At 42.5% G+C, this 26,097-nt stretch overlaps 1 protein-coding gene across 7 annotated transcripts in view; it reads left to right on the forward strand.

Moving 5' to 3' along the window:
• The window catches only part of LOC139757403 (homeobox protein PKNOX1-like), a 546,893-nt gene that overhangs the window by 460,834 nt on the left and 59,962 nt on the right, over window positions 1–26,097 (forward strand). For all 7 annotated transcript variants that reach the window (XM_071677848.1, XM_071677851.1, XM_071677846.1 and 4 more), the window contains one exon: window positions 22,872–23,096. In XM_071677848.1, coding sequence (XP_071533949.1) covers window positions 22,872–23,096 — 225 coding nt within the window. The remainder of the gene's footprint in view (window positions 1–22,871; window positions 23,097–26,097) is intronic.

Raw genomic sequence — 26,097 nt, forward strand, 5'->3', positions numbered from 1 at the left:
GCCTTTATCGACAGAGGCTACAAGCAATATCTGTCATGGCTGACACTTCCAACGAGCAATAAATGTCTTTTATAACTGGCTGACAACTTGTAACTGCCTTTTCTAATTTTTAACAACCAATAAATGTCCCAGGGAATACTTGGGTTGGAGATTAGGGTGCGCAAGAGACACTGTGTGGCCATTCTTATGACACTTCCTCGTTGTTATTGACAGACCAGCTCCCTCCTAGCGCCACAGGATTTTTAATCTTACCACTTAATATTACCACTTAATATTACACTTGACACTTGATATTACACTTACACTCGTCCTTCGAACACCAGTAGGACATGGTGTTATCGCGAGTCCTTTCCACGAAGGATACTCAAGACTTTAGGAAGAAAGTGGAGTTCCTTTAAGCTAACACCACACACACACACACACGCGACACAGTTACGTAGATAGAAGAGAGAGTTGTCGCTGAACTTGTGATGAATTCTCTGAATACAACACCTTCATAGAATGGCTATATTTGTATCTTGTTCTCCCCCTAATGATGTGATCATTACACGAAAGTGCACTTGTGAACTTACCATGTTTCATTCCCCCGTGGATTTAGAAGAAATATATATATATATATATATATATATATATATATATATATATATATATATAGAGAGAGAGAGAGAGAGAGAGAGAGAGAGAGAGAGAGAGAGAGAGAGATGGATAGATTTTCTCTGGATATTTTAAGACTGGGAGTAGCAAGTGGGGGAGGAATACATGCGCGAGAGGAGAGGTAGGTGAACAAGTACTTCGGAGCAAGTCCTGCATCAAATTATACTTACCGTCGTGATGGACCGAGTTGGATAATGCAAGAGCCGGGGGTAGGCGGGAGGAGGAGGCGGAGAAGGAGGAGGAGGAGGAGGAGGAGGAGAAGGCCCTGCCTTTGGCAACGCTGCAGAGTCTCGCCGTAACTTCCCAGCTACGTTATGTATGGTACAGACATCCGCTTCTTTGTGCTTCCCTCCACTCCCTCCACTCCCCTCCTCTCCCTCCCTCCTTTTCGTCTTCCTACTCGTTCATACCTCCTTTTTTTTTTTTTCCTTGGTAAAGATGAGGTTGTTTGCTTGTTTGGTTTATTGTTGTTGACACTTGAGCACGACTGTGCGACTCTTGGGGGATGGCGGTACGACCATCGGGTATCAATCGTGGCTCTGGTTACGACCTGACCCTTGAGGAATTAGGTCGTATACGTGGGCCAGGCCCGGCGTGGTCGTCGTGTTGTCGTGCTCAAGGGTCGTCGTGCTGATGTAAAGGTTGGAAAAAAAAAAGATAGCTCTCTCTCTCTCTCTCTCTCTCTCTCTCTCTCTCTCTCTCTCTCTCTCTCTCTCTCTCTCTCTCTCACCTCTCTGTGTGTGTGTGTGTGTGTGTGTGTCTGCTCACCTTAAAGTTTTATTCGTGCGATTGTGTTTAATTTTTTCTATATAGACGTATCTCCTTATATGTAATGAGTGTATTAGACGTCTTGTCTGGGTGAGTTCTTTCTGACTCACGTCTTATTTATGATGTCAAGACTTCCTTATGAATCTGTGTGTGTGTGTGTGTGTGTGTGTGTGTGTGTTTGATTACAACTTGTGTATTAACGAGAGGGGGTATACACTCTCTCTCTCTCTCTCTCTCTCTCTCTCTCTCTCTCTCTCTCTCTCTCTCTCTCTCTCTCTCTCTCTCTCTCCATCTATCTATCTATATCTATCTACCTATCTATGTCTCCAGTATTTTGTCATTTCACTGCAATTCGTATCGATTTCACTGGCTAAAGACACCACAGGTTTTACCACAAGCACTGAGGACGCATATTCGATGAGTATTCTGTGTGATTTGCTTGTGTGTGCCGTTTCTCGCTTAGCATGGTAGCGCCACAATAGACAAAAAAAAAAAAAAAAAAGAGCGGCTTCATGCACTCCTTTCCAAAGTTAAGCCCTGCACACCTCTTTGCCCTGATCGCTTCAAATGCCCTGGTTCGGAATTCAGCAGCACGTCGCCCCCCCCTATACCACATCACTCCAGGTCGCTCTTCTATTGCATGTGCACCTTGCATCTTCCTGCACGCTCAGGCAACGAGCATTCCGACTTGTATACCCTTTTACTCAGTCTCTCCTCACTCATCATCTCCATATTTCCAAACCATTTCAACACACCCACTTCAACTCTCATACATACTCTAATTACTGCCACACCTTTCTGTTACCCTTATATATATATATATATATATATATATATATATATATATATATATATATATATATATATATATTTTTTCTTTTCTTTCATACTATTCGCCATTTCCCGCATTAGCGAGGTAGCGTTGAGAACAGAGGACTGGGCCATTGAGGGAATATCCTCACCTGGGCCCCTTCTCTGTTCCCTCTTTTGGAAAATTAAAAAAAAAAAAAAAAAAAAAAAAAAAGTGAGAGGGGAGGATTTCCAGCCCCCCGCTCCCTCCCCTTTTAGTCGCCTTCTACTACACGCAGGGAATACGTGGGAAGTATTCTTTCTCCCCTATATATATATATATATATATATATATATATATATATATATATATATATATATATGCGGATAACCACGAGAAAAATGAAACACTATAAGTTCCCAAGTGCACTTTCGTGTAATGACCACATCATCACGGGAGATACAAAAATGAGATAGGAGACGTAGAACAGTCAGTTGATATACAAGGAAGAGACCTTCAAGTGTGTGTGTGTGTGTATGTCTCTCTCTCTCTCTCTACCTATCTATCTATCTATCTATTTATCTATCTATCTCTCCGGCTATGCCATAAAACCTGTGACAACAAAACGAATTTCTGTCAAGTACATCATAGCATGGGAGGTCGGCCAAGAACGCGTCATCAACTCTTTAAGATAAACTTTTACGTCATTTACATTTCAACAACGATGGGTTTTAGTCCTTCGTTATCTCCTTATATATATATATATATATATATATATATATATATATATATATATATATATATATATATATATATATATATAATGGCGTCCTAGCTACGTCTTTTCGCTGTATATCAACTGATTTATATTTCTTTCTTGTATCTCCCCTGATGATGTGATTATTACACGAAAGTGCACTTGGGAACTTATCGCGTTTCATTTTCCCCGTGGACTCATAGGAATATATATATATATATATATATATATATATATATATATATATATATATATATATATATATATATACTTTTTATATTGGTATATTATATATTACAGTGATACATAATGTGTCCCGTTCGTTATACAGTAGGATGTGACGCGTTACACAAACTATATCAAAATGAACGTATTTAGAAAATTGATTCGCCGTTGAAAATCCCATTTTTACCCAAACATTGAAGACGTGGTGTCTGCCGGTGCTGTGTTCAGAATTGCCCATTGTCTTCTTCTGTTTTGAGTTCATACCATCAGTTTGAGCACAGGGAACAGCGATGCAATTCTAAGCTACACGATCGTTAAGGACTTGTGGAAGAGCAGACTTGTATGTTGGTTTATCTCGTCGTCTCGTTACCGTTGGCTTCAACAGAGTGTGAAATAAACTCTACGGAGTGTGAAAGGCATTTACCAAGATAACACTTAACATAGTATTATAGTAGAAATATAGAAGGATATTTTGTGTTATCTTTGTGATATATTACTCTCATCTCGAGTGTGTGTATATATATATATATATATATATATATATATATATATATATATATATATATATATATAAAATGTGGTATAGATGGATGATAGCGTCTTGCGTTTGCTGCGCAAGATAAAGCTATGTTGAGTACATAGAGTCGGTAATGAGCGGTAGCATTTAGCCTAGGTACAGCCAGATAATGCTATGCATCGACTTTTTACTTTATGGCCGGCGTATAACGGTGTTGCGCTGCATAATGCAACCGTAAAGTGGTTATATACGTCGGGAGCCACTGTTTCACAACGCCTCTGTTGCTCCTCGTCGCCCCCCGAAACAGATACCTTTTTGCCCTCGATATGTACGTCCGTTTTATTATGAACTCTGTCGTCCTATCTTTGCTTTACAAGATGTCGTAACGCTAGGAATTTCGTGGTTCGTTTTGCGCCATTAGATTGGGTAAGTGAATTCCTAACACTTTAGGAGTATTCAACCTTAAATTCGTATTATATATATATATATATATATATATATATATATATATATATATATATATATATATATATATATATATATATATCCACTGAGAAATGAAACACGGTAAGTTCCCAAGTGCACTTTCGTGTCATGATCACATCACACATATATATATATATATATATATATATATATATATATATATATATATATATATATATATATATATACCGTAGTGACGCAGTAATATTTTATAGTGATATATGAGTGCCTCGTTATTATATTATATAGCCTTTGTAAATGGGAACGCTATCTCTTTATCCAATTTACTTCTTTCCATCTGTTTCTTCACTCGTTTATCTTGCATGGTTCCAATCGTTTAAGCGAAACTCTTGTTTTTAACGCTCTCGCGAAGTGAAGAATGAGTATTGAAGTGAAGGGAAATGCAGCTTGTATAATCGAGACTCCATAGGAAAATGGTAAGGATAGCTTTGTATTATTTCAGTTGGAAAATATATACATTCCCAGCTATATATATATATATATATATATATATATATATATATATATATATATATATATTTATTTCCCCACATATTGCTCTTCTGAGTGTACATGACGCGTTGGTCTAAGTGTCTCCCTGTATATGTTACACATTTTTACGAGTCATATACATCAAAAGAAATATAGTTTATGACGCTATACATACTTCGAATATTTACATAAAAAGCCACTCATCTGATTGATTGCAAGGGAATATTGAGCATTACGTGTGCGTTGTGTGTGTGTGTGTGTGTGTGTGTGTATATATATATATATATATATATATATATATATATATATATATATATATATTATTACTATGTAACCTTTAGACCATTACTATTCTGGCTTCTGTAGCTTTGAGGCTGCGCTGCACGCAGTAGCAGGGGAATGACGCACTCTTTTTGGGCGCGAAGTTCCTCTACGAGATTGTACTCTTTTTTTTCTTCTTCTTCTTATCTAATGGCGATGGTAACAGCCCTCAGCTTTTCCGGGGGACTTCACCCAATAAGAACACTGTAAAGAAAACGAGATGATGAAATGACACATTGGATCCTTATATCATTGTCGGGAATATGATTGAAGACGGGCGTTCCTCATTTTGATACAGTTTGATCTATGTTATTACCATGACAGAAGACATTACTTTAATATTGGTTTACGAAGGCACGTCTGAAAACCACCCACAGCTCTTTTCCAGGTAACACGTACGAACTAGACTCAACAGTTTGAAAATGAAATGAGAGGCTCCAGGAATTATTGTTATTATTATTAATCATTTATCATTACCATTATCAAACATGTCGACTACTTGGCGATCGTCGGCAGAGCTTTTGAGTGGAGTAGGACGCGTTATTACCGTTCTTATATCATTTTCAACATTTTTCACTTCGAGTAAGTGGAAAAAATTATCGGAATTTACCTAGATATTCCCATGAGATTCTTGGTCCGACATGGAAATCTACGTCTTTGAGGAGTTGATGGTAGACTTCGAAAGGGATTGCCACGCTCGCCATCCCATTCGCGCGTACGTAAACGTCTCAAATAGTTTAATGAATCGGGTTGACATCTGTTCAGTGTATGGGAAGTTGATTGAGGCTATGGTAAACATGATGTGTTAAGGAACAGATTACATCAAATTGTAATCTTGATTTAAGAAAAACGAAAAAAAAAAAAAACAAGACAGTTCATGAATGTGAGTTGAGCTCTGGAGTGGTAAAAACCGAGCTGGTTTTGTACAGAAAAAAAATTGATATATTGATCTTCAGAGAAATGGGTAGTTGGTTAATTGCGTTATAGGCTTAACTGCCAGGGTTATGAGAGCCGTTAACGTCAAGTTATAATCAGCCGAAAAATCTGTATATTTACAGTATATATATATATATATATATATATATATATATATTGAGTCGACTGGGAAATGAAACACGATAAGTTCCCAAGTGCACTTTCGTGTAATAATCATATATATATATATATATATATATATATATATATATATATATATATATATATATATATATATATATATATATATATATTCTAAGGATGTAAAGATGGTTTAAGCGATACCATAGGGCCACTTATTGGTTGGAAATAATGAGTGTAAGCGAGAGGTTGGAGTGGGGCAACAAAAGAGAATCACCAATTAACACGCTACCTGGCCCGCTAAAGGTTCTCCTCTTTTATCCGAAATTATCTCATCCATCCTTTACCCGATGTTATCACCAGCGGACGGATAATGAAGAGTAGTATCTCCGGATAACCATATAACCTTTCGTGAACCGATAATCCGGCCCCGTTGGTCGGATAAGCGAGGCTCAAGTGGACCATATTTTCTCGAAAATTACGATGCTTTCCCAAGCCGCCATAGCCAACGTGTCATAAACCAACAGCCTCAGGTATGTAACATAAAGTGTAATGCTGCCTGGAACCCGTGTCCAGCCCGCTGTACTTGCTTCTGGATCCTGGACCAATTTCCAGCCTTGAGCTCGGCGTTTACGACCCTTTGAGAGCACGATGCTACGACCCTTTGAGAGCACGACGGTACGACGTTTGAGAGCACGATGCTACGACCCTTTGAGAGCACGACGGTACGACGTTTGAGAGCACGATGCTACGACCCTTTGAGAGCACGACGGTACGACGTTTGAGAGCACGATGCTACGACCCTTTGAGAGCACGACGGTACGACGTTTGAGAGCACGACTCTACTACCCTTGAGCACGATGGTACGACCCTTGAGCACGATGGTGCGACCCTTGAGCACGACGGTACGATCTTTGAGCACGTCGTTACGACCCTGTGTATGACGTTAAGACCCTTGAGCACGACCCTTGAGCACGACGGCACGACCCTTGAGCACGACGATAAAACCCTATGTATGACCGTACGACCCTTGGCCACGTCCTTGCTACCCTTAAAGACAACGATACGACCCTTGAGTATAATGACGTGGCCTTTGACCTGACCCTTAAACAAAATCATGACCTCTGTTTTTATTTACAACAGCTCGCTAATGATGATGAGTATTAAGTTAACATGAGATCCCTTCCCATACAGTACAGACAGGTGATTACAATTAGGAATCAAATTACATTACAAGAAGGAATCAAAGTAATTTCCCCATTTGAATTCTATTTTTGAACTTACGTGAAGGTTATTAAGATTTTTTTTATTACCAAGTATCGTATTGTGGATATAGGTCGCATAGCAACATCGTATAGCGATATAGTAAAGTATATAGACGGCATAGCAACACCGTTCAGTGATATGGTAAAGTATATAGAAGGCATAGCAACACCCTACAGTGATATGGTAAAATATATAGACGGCATAGCAACACCGTTCAGTGATATAGTAAAGTATATGGACGGCATAGCAACACCGTTCAGTGATATAGTAAAGTATATATACGGCATAGCAACACCGTTCAGTGATATGGTAAAATATATAGACGTTATAGCAACACCGTTCAGTGATATAGTAAAGTATATAGACGGCATAGCAACACCGTTCAGTGATATGGTAAAATATATAGACGTTATAGCAACACCGTTCAGTGATATAGTAAAGTATATAGACGGCATAGCAACACCGTTCAGTGATATAGTAAAGTATATAGACGTTATAGCAACACCGTTCAATGATATAGTAAACTATATAGACGGCATAGCAACACCGTTCAGTGATATAATAAAGTATATAAACGGCATAGCAACACCGTTCAGTGATATAGTAAACTATATAAATGGCATAGCAACACCGTTCAGTGATATAGTAAAGTATATAGACGGCATAGCAACACCGTTCAGTGATATAGTAAAGTATATAAACGGCATAGCAACACCGTTCAGTGATATAGTAAAGTATATAGACGGCATAGCAACACCGTACAGTAATATAACTAAGGATATATACGGCATAGCAACGCCGTGCAGTGATATAGTAAAGTATATAGATGGCATAGCAAGATCGTATAGTAATATAGTGAAGAATGGCAGCGATGAAACCTGTTTTCGGTATTTGCAAGAAGAAAGCAGCTTGAGTAATATCAAGGGTGGGAGTTATCCACTGAGAGGCAGCCGGGGAGAAAAGTAAGAGATAAGTAGGTGTGGTATTTTATAAGTAGTCGTTGTAAGTAAGTACTAGATAGTTGTGGTATTTTGTAAGTAGTCTTTGTTGGTATACACCAGATAGCTATAGTATTTAAGTGTTCCATCTAAGTATCTATCAGATAGTATATTATTTTGTAAGTGGCCCTTGTAAGTATTTATCAGATAGCTATAGTATTTTGTAAGTGGTCCTTGTAAGTATTCATCAGATAGCTATAGTATTTTGTAAGTGGTCCTTGTAAGTATTCATCAGATAGCTAGAGTATTTTGTAAGTCGTCCCTTTAAGTACTTCCCAAGTAGCTGTAGTGTTTCATAAGTGGCTTTAGCGGGTCCTCGGAGTTAAGTAGCGGTGGGGGAAAGTGTCATACAGGAAATTGTAGTTCTTTTTTTTTTTGTAACGCGTCACACCAGAGGTGGTGCTAGCAGTAGGAAGGAGCGTTACACAAGGGGGACTGGCCCAGCAGACTGAGGAGGGAGCGGTGGTGACGGCCAATGTGACGGTGCTGTTACGGGAGGTGAATGGGGGGGGTGGGGAAGGGAAATGCACTTCCTGTTGCCTACGCTGGCCAGCACCTGTTTATATACGGGTGTCATAGCGTTCTGTCGACAGTGAAACGGTATGGCAAAGCTTTGCCTTGGTCAATCAGAGGACGCAAGATAAGGCTATGGCCCATCAGATAAGGCAAAGCAGGTGTTTAGCCCATCAGAGAAAATAGAGCAAGAGATAGACTATCAGTAAAGGCAGGGCAGGCATCTGAAATCAGAGATGTGGGAGCTTAGCCCATCAGAGCAAGGTAGACCACGATCTTGGCCCATCAGACCACCTTGAGCGGGAAATCAGGGGCATGATAGACTATATCCACAGATACACCGTGAGAGATGGAATTCATAGAAAAAGAACGTGGACAATAGACGTTAAATGGCCGGAGATAATTCGAGGATAAAAGGAATGACAGCAGACGTGAAATGGCCCAAGATAATCGGGGGGAGGCAAGAGGAAGGAGAGAATAAAAACATGTTGATGATAATAGAAGGTGAAGGGACGAGGAGAAAAACTATTTTAAGATTGAGGCTGATTATCTGGCTTCCCCCTCCCCTCCTTTCCCCTCCCTTCCCCTCCCCTCCCCACGCAGAGGATACATAGATTACGAATTATATGTATTACTGAAAATGTGTGATTTCCGTTGGCTTATTACCGATTAGTTTGAAGTATATACAGAGGTGTCGGATCGCCTCCCTCCTACACCTCCGGGTCGAGTGGTTGAGTTTACATGGAGGTAAACCTCTCGTGTGTGTAGACATATATATATACTCTACGTGTACTTCGTAGCTATAGCGTCCTTCGTAGTCTACTCACGTCTCGAAAGATCTTTTCATTTTGGGTGTTGTTCATTCCCCTTTGTACAGTAATGATAGGTGCATTTGGCGGGGGGGTCGGAGTTCCGTCATAATATATTTTCTCTCGAGATAAATGATTTGTTAAAGTTTATCACGTAATTCAAAGCGAAGGTGATATATAAGAGTTAATCGTAAGGCAAACTTGATAAGAGATAAGGAAGTCAATTTTTTTTACTGGGTACACTGGCGTTGGGCGAGAGGTTGTTTTAAATTTTGCACCTACTTCAAATTTCCCTGACAAATTTGATGATATTTTTATCTATCTTCTTACACAAATCTACTCCCGACCTATAGGGCAGACTCAGGTACACACAACCTCTTGAAATCATTCATAGACTTTTCATGATGGCTCATTGCAGACGATAATGGAGGGAGAGTTGTAGGTGTTGTGAGCGTTTCGACGAACTTTGATCCTCTCCGCGTTGTAGAACATCCGGGCATCGTCATCACGAAGAACCACGTATGGTTGTGAGCAGGAGGGACGTATGTTTGGTCTGCTGGACATCCACGGACGCTGGAATCACGTGTGTGATAATCGAGGGGACCAAAACAAGCACCCCCTTCCAACCACAGCTCCTGGTCTAGTCTTTCGCTGTGAGCCTGTTTTCGCCACATCCTGTGGACTGTTATCAATCGTCTGACCCACAGCACCACAGCCGACAGCCCTGTTTCTGTTCTCTGACCCACAGCACCACAGCCGACAGCCCTGTGTATCGCTATGAGGCCTTTTTTTTCCTTTTTTTTTCTTTTTTTGCTGTTCAGTCTACTGGCTCGTCTCCGTCGCCAGGGTGTGGCGTGGCGTGGGCTGGCTGCTCCTTCACCCAAGCTCTAACTCCTCCTCCTCTTCCCCCTCCTCCTCCTCCTCCTCTTCCCCCTCCTCCTCCCCCTCCTCCTCCTCTTCCCCCTCCTCCTCCTCCTTCCCCTCCTCCTCCTCCTCCTCCGTCTTGTGTTGGTGGGTGTAAATCTCCCAGCTCCCGAGGAGGCTAATTGTGCCGTGTGTGGACCATCTTGTTAGTGGCGTGTAACCCGCGCCCTCTCTCTCCCCATCTCTCTCTCTCCCTCCCACTACTCCCTTCCCTCCATCTATCTATCCATCCCACACTTCTCTGTCGTCATCCTCCTTCCTTCTGCTTCACGGTCTACACTCTCCATCTATATAGATCAGGAATGGAGAGGGACACGTAATTCTGTCGCCCGGCAGACACACATCTTGTTGTGGTTTTCTGTAATCCGGCTATCCCATGTGTGATCCTTCCTTCCTGCATATACCCTTTCTCTCTCTCTCTCTCTCTCTCTCTCTCTCTCTCTCTCTCTCTCTCTCTCTCTCTCTCTCTCCCTCCCTCCTCTCACCCGGCTCAGTCGCTGGTCATCCATCAGTGAGAATCACCTTAGGCAAGACACGATAATTGTCACCCATGTGTGCATTGCCAGCGTTAATAGTCGTGAGCCGGGCAAAGCTTAAGCTAGCAAAGCTTAGCTGGGAATGGTGCCAAAGCTTAGCCGGCAGGGGTGGCCAAGCTTGGCTGGCAATGGTGGCAAACCGTAGTTGGAGGTGCTTCGCTTGCGGTAGTGTCAAAGCTTAGATGACAGACGTGGCAAAGCTTAGCCAGCATGTGTTGACAGAGCTTAGCCAGCATGTGTTGCCAAAGCTTAGCCGGCACTGGTGTCAAAGCTTAGTCCCAACAGGGGCAACGCAGGAACATTGCCACGAACATCGATGAATTAAATGGTGTTCGGTTCGTATAGGTGTTAGTGGTAGGTTGTAAGTTTGATAAGATAAGCTTTTAGGTTTACTGTGGTTGTGACTAGTTATGGCAGTCAGGATATGTGTTATGTTCTTGTTGTGGGTTGTAGTTTTGCTGTTAGGGTTTAAAACTTTGGTTGTTATGGTTGTAATGGTGTTTTATAAGGCTTAGCTGGGTTTAGTCGTGGTTTAGTTTCGTGCACTTGTGGATGAAAGGTTTGAGTCTGTGATTATGTTTTACGTTTTGCCTTGGTTCATACTTGTTTAGATACCTGCTCCAGTATCCAATAAGGTTCCTGCAGCTCTTAGGAAGGCAGCCACGTCTGCTGGCCACAACCACAGGTCAAGAAGTGCAGCGATGTGTGTCTGTGTGTGTGTGTGTACACATACAAACTAATTCCCCTTTCGCGTCTTAGTTTACATCTGTATCTTCGTTGAATACTTCGCTTACATCACCACAGACCTGGAAATGAAATGGTATACCTAGAATTACTCTACAGCAACTTTGAGTTTACGTAATCCAAAATGTCGAATGAGTAGAAATTATACATCATAGCCCTTTTCTAAAGGGACGAAAGGAGGAACAGGAGATGAGAAATATCCTTTGCCACGGAACTTAAGTAAGTGGAAGCACTTTAGTAAAGTGTGTGTGTGTGTGTGTGTGTGTGTGTGTGTGTGTATTACACCCAGCTTTAAGGTTGTTCTTAAGGCCGACAACGAGTGTGCAGGGCTGGAGTTCATCCCCCCAAACTTTCTTGACTCCTAATTCTAATGATGGCTTTTGAATCCTCCGCCTCTTGAGAGATGCATATCAAACAGGTACTCTTTAAATCCCTTCTCCTCCTCCTCGTCTTACTCCTCTTCCTCTTCTTCTTCTTCCTCCTCTTCTTCTTTTTCTTCTTCTGTCTTCGTATGTATTCTCTGCAGAAGAGAAAGCAGTTCAAGAATTTAGAATGTTAATCGTTGTTGTTTTTTGTGAATCAGTAGATGGATTCATATATATATATATATATATATATATATATATATATATATATATATATATATATATATAAACTTAAGGAAATGAGTTTGTTAGATAGAGCCAGTAATTTAAAGTTAAAGAATCCTTTTGGTAAGTTTTAATCATAAAATGTTCATGACTCTAGGATTTTTCTGGCTAAGCTTTTAGTCAAACAAGCTTGGCCCAACTTGGCCACGCTTGGCCAAGTTCTGAACTTAGCGGTAGACGTTAAACTGTACATATTGCTCCAGCTATTCAGGATAGACTAGCTGTCCTTATATACTCGTACACATTATATATATATATATATATATATATATATATATATATATATATATATATATATATATATATATATATATATATATGATATAGGGCATATGAACGCGCACTTTTTATAGAACACGTAAATGCTCTCCAACAACAAGGATTCGAACCCAGACCTTTTGCGTGGTAGCCGAGCGGTTAGCGTTCCCAGCTACCACGCCAAAGGTCCAGGTTCGAATCTTTGCTGTTAAGGGCATTATATATATACTTTAATATGCATATGCTTAGAGTATAGGGTTACCCCTACTATATACATTACCAGAAACCACATCACAACTACTGTAAGTACATTTCCAGCTATCAATTCAGCCCCAACACTCAAGATCGAACCGTGGTTCTTGTAAACGCAGATGACCGACCACTGTGGATATATATATATATTCTTTTTATTTTTGATGCTGAAAATGTCATTTATTGCGTGCGGCGTGAAAATGAAACTGGAGCTGGTTTATAAGGGCGACAAATGAAAGCCTTGTTGTTATGTATGTGTGTTGCCGGTGGTGGCTAGGGGGAGGCTGGGTTAAGGCCAGTACGATAACGTTGCTTGCAATTAGTTTTTTTCTCTCTCTCTCTCTCTCTCTCTCTCTCTCTCTCTCTCTCTCTCTCTCTCTCTCTCTCTCTCTCTCTCTCTCTCTCTCTCTCCTCTTGGCGTTAAAAGCACACTGTGTAGGGTGTTGGTAAAAGAGCTTCGATGTGAAGCAAGTGGAGGTTTATATATATATATTTTTTTCTATCCTCTGTATTTCATGTAATCGAAATACATCGCTGGAATGTCCTTTGAGTCTCCGTTCGAGTTGTGTGATAAGAACGGGTTAATTCATCAACCATAGGTCTAAATTATCCACTGGGAGTAGTGTATCATCCACCTAGTGGCCTTAATCATCCACCGTAGGTCTGATTCATCCACCAGGGGGTACGAGTGTGTCGTCCACCTGAGGGGCCAGACTATCCCCCAGGTGTGCTTCATCATCCACCTGAAGGTATATATCATCCACCACAAGTGGTATGACATCCAACAGAGGGCCTTAAATCATCCACTAGGGGTCTGTACCACACTACCTCATCCATCAGAAGTGTATATCATCCAGTGTGAGTGGCACCTAACGTGTCCTCTGATTGGCCCAACTCAGGAACTGCCTTGCGCTCCTCACCTGATGAAGTAATAGTGAGGGAGATAAAGAGATGGAGTGGGGGTGGAGGAGGGCGCTGGCTGGCTGGAGGGAGGATGAGGTAGATGGAAGTGGACGAAATTTAATGTGGTCCTCGTCCATCGCTCCATCAACACTATACCTCCATCTACATGGCACACACCATCACTTGCCATCCTTATGCCCGTCTTTTTTGTCGTCACTGCCCATCATATCACCATCACTATCTCTACCATCACCACTTCCGTCTCTCCCATCACCACTGTCGTCTCTCCCATCACCATTACTATCTATCCCATCACCAATGTCGTCTCTCCCATCACCATTTCTATCCCATCACCACTCTCGTCTCTCCCATCACCATCACTATCTATCCCATCACCACTCTCGTCTCTCCCATCACTGGCCTCAGTTCCCTGTCGCCTATCACCATCCAGTCACCACACTCCCATCATCACTTCCTTGGTCTATCTCCCTCACTGTTCTCTCACCAAGACAACCACAATAGCCGATGTATGATTTATATATACAATGCCACCACCACCCCAGCAGCCAGCGTTGTCACTGCCACCACTGAAATTATCACTGCATAAATCACTGCCAAAATTTCACCCCAGACGCGTCCCCACCTATTCTAATTCACCCCCCACAGTCTCCCTCCCCCACTCCATCAAATTCTAACTCAAAACAACAAATATAGGGACCCCCTCCCCCCCCTAACACATCCCTACTAATTCCTCCTATTAAAATTCTCCCTCTGTGTTGTCAGTACCTCCGTTTCTAGTGTTGTCTGCCAACAGTAGACTAGTCATCTTGCCTGCCTACCAACCAACATTGACAACAGCAATACCACTGACCACTGCCAACATTACCAGTGGCGTCAATCACCATTATTGACACCGCATTTGACACCATCACTAGCAGAGAGGTCACTGACCATCACTTGCCAACAGCACCAGTGACACCATTTCCACCACCACTGCCAACACCATCACTCAGACTTACACCATCCTCAGGACTTACCAACAGTGCCAACACGACTGACACCACCATCACTACCACAATAGAATAGTCTGCCAACACTATGCCAACCTTTGACACCACTACCAACCTCAAATACCGACAGTAACACTTCAAAAAGCGATACCATCACACTCTGCCACCATTACCCACCCTGACACCAGCCTCACCTTACACCCCACCACCACAAAATCTCCTCTGACTCTACCACCAACGCCACTGATTGCCAACACCACCATTGCCAACAAGAACTACAAGAGACAACACTAAGAATACCACTAGAAAAAAAATATATATATGTATATATATATATAACCTCAATTTCATCATGACGATAAATGAATATCTAGACACCTCAAGCCTTTACCAGTCTTCTCCAACATTATTCACCATCCCCACCACCTCCTCCACCACCTCCACCACCACCCAACATTAAGCCTTTGCGACATAACTCATCGGCTCGCGAAACAGAACTTAGCCTAATGAAGATTTATAGCCAAATGGCAGACATGTGCAAGTTATCCTTCGCTATTTGCCATAGAGCTTGAACCCTATACCACCAAGCCTGGACGCCCCCCTCTCTCTTTCCCCCCCCCCCTCTAGTCCAGCAATTCCCCCCTTCTCCCCTCTCTCTCCCCCTTCAACGGATAAACAGAGTAATCCATTTAGTCCTTTATTTTAACCCCTTGTAGAGCAGTCATGGGGGCTAAATAGAAGTGGGACTTTTGTTACCCCGTGGGTAGCATGGGGTGGGTTTTGGGGACGGTGGGCGAAAGCCCCAGCCGACATGGGACTAGTAGTGTGTGTGTGTGTCTGGGCGCGCCAACCCTGGGATATATCCCGGCTAATATTTATGTTGAGTTGTATGAATAGCAGTATGCTAATGGGGGCAGCCAGGTACGAATTATGTTTGCGCCGCCCCCCCGCCTTGTTGTTGCCGTTTCACGAGTAACAAGCGAACGAGGAGTTTGCAGATCAATATTTTATAATTACGGGAAAGGTTTGGGTAAGCGAGCGAGCGAGCGATGATGCTAGAAGACGTCTTTGAAGGGCAGACGAAACTTCTGAGCGCTTTCTTAAGAGCTGATGCGTTTTAGATGCCTTAGTAGGAGAAGCGTATGGTGGAAGGAGAACATATACGCTCGTATCTCCAAGGCCTGTAGACCTTCTCGATTGTATATAATACAGCTGTAGGAGAGCTTTTTATACGAGCGTATATAGAATGTATGCGTTCCTTTTGCGTCATATATTTGAATAAATCAACGTTCTGGCGTTTGAAACGAGAGAGAGAGAGAGAGAGAGAGAGAGAGAGAGAGAGAGAGAGAGAGAGAGAGAGAGAGAGAGAGAGAACCATTATCTGTGCCAGTCTTATCAAATATGTTCATAAAGATTTGGAAACGAGCGTTTGAAGGAATCTCAGGATCTATATAAACTGATATATAAATAGATAGATAGATAGGTAGTATTATATGTGCATTTACTGCCATTCCGGTATTATGTAAATACTACCCTGTTTAATCGTCCGACTTCATATATATATATATATATATATATATATATATATATATATATATATATATATATATATATACATTGGCAGTATATCCTCTTTATATTTTTTTCAGTCTTTGGCTACAGTTAATTCAGTATTCCATCAGTTATCATTATCATTATTACTATCATTATCATCATTATTATTGTCATTATTATTGAGATAAAGTTACATAGTGTTGCTTAATGCCTGGCCGGTCTGTTACAAGTGGATCGGTAACGCTGCCACTACATCGTAACAGTAATTTGGTACCGTGTTACTCCCCCCGTTTTCTGCTGTCATGAGCGGGTAAGGTATTTCTCCCCCCCCCCCCTTCTTCTCCCCATGGTAACGCTGAGAGAAGCCCTTGCCCGGAGAGAGAGAGAGAGAGAGAGAGAGAGAGAGAGAGAGAGAGAGAGAGAGAGAGAGGCGGCCCGTAACTTAAGGTGGGTCGTGTTGGAATTGCCTGGAATTAAACAGGGAATGGCGGGGGGGGAGAGGCCCCCCAAACCCCCACCCATCCCCTGAGAATATTCCCAGCGCACTGTATCCGCTAGGACCCTCTTCTTCTGAGAGTCATGGCATTGTGTTGTCTCTCCTTCTTCAACCGAGCGCCACCCACTTCTCCCGCCATTGTACCTCAGTGTATCTCTCAACGCAGCTGTGTGTGTGTGTGTGTGACGTACCCGGTCGTCCTCAGTGCTTAGGGCGTGGTGGTGGTAGTAGGGGTCGTTCTTCTCAGGGCGTCGTGAGAGGGTCGTATTTCTCAGTCTGTCGTGCCGGGTCGTTTTTCTGATCGCCCAGGACATCTTAAAAGTTTTTTTTCCTCTTTTCTCAGCGCTCAGTTCCTCTTGGTCGTCGTTTTCTCAGCGCTCAGCCCCTCTGTGATCGTTTCCCAGGGCTCGTTTTCCTCAGTCGTTGTATCTTAAGCTATGCTCAGTCTCCCAGTCGTTTCTCAGCTCTCATTTCCTCTTAGGTTGGTCGTTTCTCAGCGCCCTTGTGAGCTATACTCAGTGCAAACTCGCGTGCGCATGTATTTCGCTGTGTTGTATACTTCTAATACACCTGTGTTCCGTATTAATACACTTCGTTGTACCGCCGTAGCTACGCCCTCGCTAATTAACTTCACAAGATGGCGTTGCTGAAGCTGTTAGCGGACTATGATGGTGTGCAAACTGCCATGGTAGCGGTCGTCAACTACCCATGTGGTTATTAAGACTCCCCAGGAGACGGTTAAACAGCCAGACTCGTAATTACCGACCGGTGGTTGTGATGTATGTTTCTTTCATTACACCTCTCATCTTTAGCACTGTGCCTTTTCGTGTCTCTCGTAACAGCTTAAAGTGACTCGTTTTGAAAGGCAGATATTTTTTTCCACTTCTTTCGAAACTCTGTGATTTTCCACTTTTCTCCATAGGTCCCTGTCTATCCCTTTTGAGATTTCATTAAAACCTGACTTCGTTACGAGTTTTCGTTTATGACCTGTGATCTATTGTATAACGAACAGCAGAGTACTTAGCGTATCTCTTCAGCTCTACGAGACAGTACGATAATTACGCGGTGAATTAAGCATAGTTTTATTAGGTATATATATAACGCTACCTCGCTATCGCGGGAAATGGCGAATAGTATGAAAAAAAATTATATATATATATATATATATATATATATATATATATATATATATATATATACTTTCAGTGTACACACACACACATACACACACACACACACATCGGTATATATTTATTCTTCCACTATACATATGTACATCTATACACGTTCATTCATATGTATATACTTCCAGTATAAACATATACGTTCATATACATACGTCCATCTCTCACGTGACCACCTGTACTCCATCGTACAAATATGACGGAATGTACGCACGGAGCGCATGCGCAGTGTGTACGTAGCCGCTATCTTTGCTGTAGTCATCGCAAGATCATTTACCGTCGTACGGTCCAGTGCGTACGTCCGTCCTCTCCCCTCTCCGTTACGGAGCCCGACGTCACCCTGGGTGTCGTAAAGAAGGAATGCGACGCGAACGTACGGACAGTAATGTGTGATCTAGCGAAAGTCGCTTTTTTTCACAACTCGACCAACGTAGCGAATGTGGCTGTTAACTGCCTCGAGCACTGGGGTACGACGGTACGATCGTTTGGATATAGCGGTGCGATCCTTTAAGTACAACGGTACGAATTTTTTTTTGAGTACGACGGCACGATGCTTTTTGAGTACGACGGTACGATTGTTTGAGTACGACGGTACGATTGTTTGAGTACGACGGCACGATTCTTTTTGAGTACGACGGTACGATTCTTTTTGAGTACAGCGGTACGATTGAGTATGACGTTACGATCCTTAGAGTACAACTGTACGATCCGTTTTGAGCAGAACGGTACGATCCTTTGATCACAACGGTACGATCGTTGGAGTGCGACGGAGCGATCCTTTTTGAGTACGACGGAACGATCCTTTTTGAGTACGACGGTACGATTGTTTGAGTACGACGGCACGATTCTTTTTTAGTACGACGGAACGATCCTTTATGAGTACGACGATACGATCCTTTTTGAGTACGACGGTACGATCCTTTTTGAGTACGACGGAGTTACCTTTGATCACGAGGGTACGACTCTCACTCCTATTGACCTGGCCTTTTGACCTGACCTTTGGGTCGTACCATCATCCTCAGGGAGATACGACAGTGGCATTGCGTCCTCGTAGTGACCTCACCGTCTACGACGGAGAGACCTACGACACGCGTTCCTTAGATTTTAAGACCGTGTGACGCCACCGTGCACGTGTCCCCGTGCAGCGCGTTCATACACGCACACACACACACACACACACACACACACACACAAACACCTTTGTGCAAGGACGACCTCAGCCAACACAGTCGTGTGCGACCTGACGCATGCACTCAGCCGAGGCGATCTATCGCCCCATCATCACTCATGCACTCATAGCGACTGCAGTGTACGTCATGGACTTTGAACGCACGCGGTCCACCAGTGGCGAAGAGTCATGCGATTTCCCCCCCCCCCCCCCCCTACCTCTCTCTCTCTCTCTCTCTCTCTCTCTCTCTCTCTCTCTCTCTCTCTCTCTCTCTCTCTCTCTCATGCGATTCGCGATTGTGGTTCGTCATGCTTCTCGCATGCACCCTTCCCGCTGGTGGTCTGGTATGAGGTGCTACTCATGCGCTGCAATATGGACTTGTCATGCAGTCCCCCCTCTCTCATGCACGGTACACCCTCGCTCGATCACACACACACACACACACACACACACACACACACACACACACATGCGATTACAGTGGGGTATCATCTGCTTGCTTACAGTGGAGTATATTCTGCTTACAGTGGAGTATATTCTTCCAGCAAGATGCGTTCGAGACAACAGGCTTCAGTAAACCTTAAATTTTTCCCTCCGCCATAACTTCGAACCCGGGATCTCACGATTGCAAGTCGATTGCGCTAACCACAGCGACAGAGATCCGCCGTTTTAGGCCCCCAGCTCATCACATCTACACCTGTACATTCGCTAGTTACATCTCTGGCGTTTGCGATGCTGTCTTTATTGTCACACACACACACACACACACACAAGTACTTCCTTGTGACCTTTGCAATGTTTCGTACTCACATGTGACCTCTGTTTGACCTCAAAACCGTACTAGTTTCTCAAGTTCAAATCCTATATGGACGATTCTACTTTGAAGTACATTTTCTACTTTGAATATATCTCATTGTACCATCATATGTCATTTTACTTTCAGTGTTCCTTCGAAGCATTAAGAAAGTATTTAAATATGACCATGTCAGAGACTTTGCATGGATCTAGAGTAGTATATATATATATATATATATATATATATATATATATATATATATATATATATATATATAACTTTCCTGTTCACATGTGACACTCCCTTGTTCGAAATACATAAACTTCCTCTCTCATATGTGACCGCGTCTGCCAAGGTATATAAGCTTCCTGTTCATATATGATCCTGTCGTCTCCGAATTACATATACTTCATATGATCACTTTGTCCTGGGGTTCCCCCACTTTACCCTTCCCACTCTCTCATTCACTGGAGATTTCTTCTTCCTTTCATCCATGATTTACAGGAAATATACCAATTTCCCCGTCTTTTACTGGTGATTTACATGGGATATACTTTTGATATACCAGTCTTTTATACAAGATTTACCAGCAATGTCCCCATGTAATATGAATGGCTTACCCTGCGATTAGCTCATAATTTGAAAGTATTCTCAGGATGTCCGCCAAGGTTGTTTTCTAAGCCATTGTATTTTATCTAGACATTAGACCCGCTTGACTTCCTGTTCTCCTGCTTCTCCCACAAGATTCCCCCGACACTTTACCCTTACTTAGGATGAATTACGAACGCATCAAGCTGTTATTTTCGAGAGAGTGGATACAGAAGGTGTGTTCGTCACTCAAGCTGGCACACACAGAGAGACATCACAGCCGTGTTCAAGTCTGGTTATTTTGCTACATCCTGCGCTTGTTCTGTGTCGTAGTTCATGCTAAGTCACACTGCCTCATCTCCCGTGTGTTCGCTCGGTGTAATGAGGTGGTTGGTGGACTCCTTGTGTCATTGGATGAGACGAGGTGATGTATTGACCCTCCCTTCTGTACGACCACTGGACTGCAAACGGTGCAGTCCTTAACCACGATGGTACAGTGGTTGGGTATACGACGGTACGTTCCATAAGCACGACGGTACAATCCTTGAGCACGACGGTACGTTCCTGGCGCACGACAGAGCGATCTTTGAGCACGACGGTATAATTCTTTAGTAGAACGGTACAACCCTTGAGCGCGACGGTACGACCTTTGAGTACAGCGGTACAGTCCTTGAGCACGACGGCACGACCTTTGAGCACAGCGGTTCGACCTTTGAGCTCAGCGGTTCGACCTTTGAACTCAGCGGTTCGACCTTTGAGCACAACGGTACGACCTTTCAGCACAGCGGTTCAACCTTTGAGCACAACGGTACAGCCCTTGAGCACGACGGTACGACTCTCCAAAACAAGGGTAGAGCCTTTGAGCACCACAACCCTTTGACATTGGCCTTTGTCCCTGACCCTTAACGGTAGCACACCCGGCCCATTCCCTAAGGGTCTGCCCTCCCTCCTCAGCCCTTAGATGGGCCTCGCTGCTTTCCAGCAGAAGGCCATAATTTGCCTAGCCATCTCTTCTTTCCAGAGTCCAGTGTACGGGTCGCCATTTGAACCTCATCCAAAAAAAAAGGAAAAAAAATAAAAGAACCTTTCCTGGAAATGTTGTCTTTGTTTCGTTTGTTTGTGGTTCATGGTAAGGACATTTTATGAGGCGATGGTTCTGCCAAGGTGCGGTAGAGAGGGAGTCGGGGATGAATGCCATGCCACTGGCGGGTAGGAAGAGGCAAGTGAGACACAGAGACTGAGGCAAGGTTAATGAGAATGAGGGAAGAAAGATGAGAGAGAGAGAGAGAGAGAGAGAGAGAGAGAGAGAGAGAGAGAGAGAGAGAGAGAGAGTGTGTGTGTGAGAGAAAGAGAGAGAGTCATAAACCCATTAATGTAATTTGATTATTATATGATTACTTTTTCGGTTCGTGTTGAATGTTCTTGATAATATTAAAAGGTAATTTATAATGGGAAGTGTAATCTGTATTTTACGATGTTGTACATCCATAATACCTTTGTCAATGCATCAAGTTTCGTATTGTATTAATGAGAAAACATAAGTATAGAATTAGTGATAATTTTATGTAATTAATGTGATAAGATTCCTGTAGTACTTATGGTCATAGATTTAGTCATTTTCCTGTTGTTCTAATTGTGATACGTATATTTTGATCTTTTCTTACGAAAGAACTCGTAAATCCTAAGTCGTAAATCCTCCTGTAAATCCTCTTAATACATTAACCTGTAAATCAAGATTATATGATCCTTCGGTCTTAATTGGCACTTCTGATGTTTACAGGTAAACGTGTGTGTGTGTGTGTGTAAATCCTCTCAGTATATTTACTTGTAAATAATGAGGAACTTGTAAATCGCCTTAATCCTGAGTCATTTGTAAATCTCCCAAATACAGCACCTTGTAAATGTAAATGTCAAGGTGTTGTAAATCCCCTTTCTCTTAAGAGACTTTACATTTACGAGATCGAGGCCTTGTAGAAAACCTCTTTGTCTACGAGACTTTACATATACGCTGTCGAGACCTTATAGACACCCCCCCAACCCAACCCCTTTTCTCTACGAGACATAACATCCACGAGATCGAGGCCCAAAAAAATAAAACCCATCTCGAACTCCTCAAGTCCTTTCTTCTGCCTAAGAGACACTGTTGATATTTGCAGATGATCAAGGCAATCCAGGTGCTCCGTATCCACCTCCTGGAGCTGGAGAAGGTGCAGGAACTGTGCAAGGACTTCTGCAACCGCTACATCACCTGTCTCAAAGGCAAGATGCAGAGCGAGAACCTCCTGAGGACTGAGTATGGATACGACTCCCCAGGATCGCCTGATGGTGGGAGCCCTTACAACGGCCACCACCAGCTTCACATGGCTCACCCCCATCCACAGGTTAGGTTAGCTTATCCTTGGCTCATACCCTATACCGGCCCATGGCTCAGGGTCGTCACCCAATGCTCAGCACCTCCATCTAAATACACATAGGTCAGGTCATCTTCCTTCGCTACACTTGTCCATCTAAACCCACAGGTCAGGTCATCTTCCTTCGCTACACATTTCCATCTAAACTCATAGGTCAGGTCATCTTCCATCGCTACACATGTCCATCTAAATTCATAGGTCAGGTCATCTTCCATCGCTACACGTTCATCTAAACCCACAGGTCAGGTCATCATCCATCACTACACATGTCCATCTAAACTCATAGGTCAGGTCATCATCCATTGCTACATATGTCCATCTAAATACCCTTAGTTCAGGTCATCTCCCAGTGCTGCACCTGTTCATCGACACCCATAGGTCAGGTTATCACGTAGTGTTGCATGTCATCATCCAGTGTTACCCATGTCCATTTAAATCCAAAGTTCTGGTCATCATCCAATGCTACTCTCATCCATATACATCTATAGCTCAGGTCATGATCCAGTACTTGCCCACATCCACCTGAATTCATGGCCCATATCTCCACTCTTCCACTATTGGTACTTGACTTTGATCCACAACCCATAGACGAAGTCATAACCTTCTTCCACCCCGTCATTCACATTAACAAGTCAGGTCAAGACCTTGCACTGAACTCTGACCTTTTACCCACACTCATCTCACCTTATTCCATACCTTACCCATACCAAGATGTTTAGTCTGTATTAGAGTCTTACCCATACCCAAAGATTAGGTCAAAACCTTAGTATGTGGCTCAGCCCAAACATATTTTCATCATCACTCACATTGAAAATTATATCATCCTTATATTCATATTCGAGGTTTTCCTTCAAAAGAATGCTGAGTTATGCTTTCCTTTCATGCTGTATGTGTCTGATGCCTTCCATTCATGCTGTGTGTGTGTGTGTGTATGTGTGTGCATGATTCTTGCATTCCAAATATTCTTCATCTGGCTCCACCTGTTCCTTCGCTATATTGGCAATATATTCAGTTAACAAATCTTCACTTTATGGACTCTAAAGTAAATGGAGTTCTTGATAAGTTTTGTGTCTGTAGTCTAGGGAATCCTCTTCTTAATTGGTCACTTCTTAATTTGCATAGTTGTTTGTGTCGAAGCCTTTGTTGTTGTTGTTGTTGTGTGTTACTGTAAGTGATTTTCAGATCTGTTGAATTTGTTTTATAATGTTTCTGTGTTTTCTGAAATCATTGCTGATCTGAAGGCCAGGTTGTGAAGTCCAATATTGGTGAAGTTTAAGTACCGTTTTCATAATCAGACTCGCTGGTTTTGCATAGTTAGTGTATCTTATTAAGCCTTACTCACAGCTTACATAGAAATTAAAGTCATAGACTTTAACTTAAATACGTATCGATGCTCCTACACTGACCTTTTGATGTGTATAACTTACTTTATTTTTAAAGGTTAAACGTGGACTGAACACATCCTTCGTCAGATCAGCAGAGAATCCACAATGTGATTATAGTCAGATATTCTTAAGTTTTGATTCACATTCTAGTCTGACGAATTAGAGGAGATGTTGTCTTGTTCTGCAACTGCAGCCTTGGTGATATTATTTTTCGTGGGGTAGGGGTTAAAGGCGATTTAAAAATTTCATCCAGAGCTAACTATGTGTCCAGGGTGAATTATGGCTTTGAGAAATGCTAAATCTAATTGATTTTTGAATTAAGTTCAATCGTAAATTGATTTATGAACTTATAAATCAGTTGTAGACTGATTTATGAACACACAAAGCTAATTTAGAAAACTAATTTTTGAGTGCTATGTTTTAGGGAAAGGTACTGTGTTAATAGATACATAAGATATTGTTCTATTTACTTTCAGTTAAGAGATTATTATGCCCTAAGCCACGTTACCCTCACGTGTACAGGCAACCTTATTCGACCCTTCGTAAACAATCCCCTTCGTGTTTATAAAAGCGGTCACACATATTTATGTGCACAGATACTCATGTATAGTCGTAGACAGACGGTCCTCACACACGCCTGGAACCCTTAAATTTCCCGTATACACTCGCCCGTCCAAGCCACACCCTGTCTTTCTTTCTCTCTTGCCTAACGAGACAGAGAGGAAGGTCTCCAACAAGCGTGTCCTAGACTCTGTCTCTCCACCTGTCGAAAGAGAGGGTTGGGTTGGTCTCCCACACACACACACACACACACGTCCCACGACTTAAGTCCGCTACTGTACATACATATATCTTCTCTACAGATCAGTATTTGCACTGAGGTGACACAGGGAAAGACACCAAGTTAATTACATCACTAAGAGTTCCTAATAAGATCATTTTAGTTGATTTCCGTCATATTAGATTATGGCGATCGTCCCAAATTACCCCCCCGGCTCTTCAGCTACGTTTCAGGGCTTATTTTCGCCAGTCTGCTAACTGCGGAGAGACATGGAAGTGCCCGTAATGGATGTGACGCTTCGGTACCTACCAGTCGCAATCTCTCGAAACCGCGAAACACTTCACCGTGAAGCTTCGAATCACCATCGTGTGAGTCCCCGTTACTCCGTCACGCCAGGCGTCGAGCTGCTGTTGTCGTTCGGGAAGGCGATATGAACGAACGTGAATCCTCACCGTCGTACAGTCGAGTCTTTGAAGAACAGAGAACAAGAAAAAATGATAAGAATTACGCGTGTAGAACTTGCGCGTTTGAAAACGAGTTACGTCGAGTTTGTCTTTGTGTTGTGGGCACAACACCAACCCCACGACAACCTGGCCTTTATATATATATATATATATATATATATATATATATATATATATATAAGCCCCAACGTCTTACTAATTTCTAGCCGTAATGGTCTTAAACCTCAGCGTTTTGCTGATTCGAACCCACGGCCAAACAGTTTTCGGAGCTCCACCTCCTGTAGACTTACTGTCCTAATAGCTTTTAAAGTACCAAGGTTTGTTGACTTTTGCCCCAAAAC

The sequence above is a fragment of the Panulirus ornatus genome, chromosome 26 (genome assembly GCF_036320965.1).
Source record: "Panulirus ornatus isolate Po-2019 chromosome 26, ASM3632096v1, whole genome shotgun sequence".
Classification (NCBI taxonomy): domain Eukaryota; kingdom Metazoa; phylum Arthropoda; class Malacostraca; order Decapoda; family Palinuridae; genus Panulirus; species Panulirus ornatus.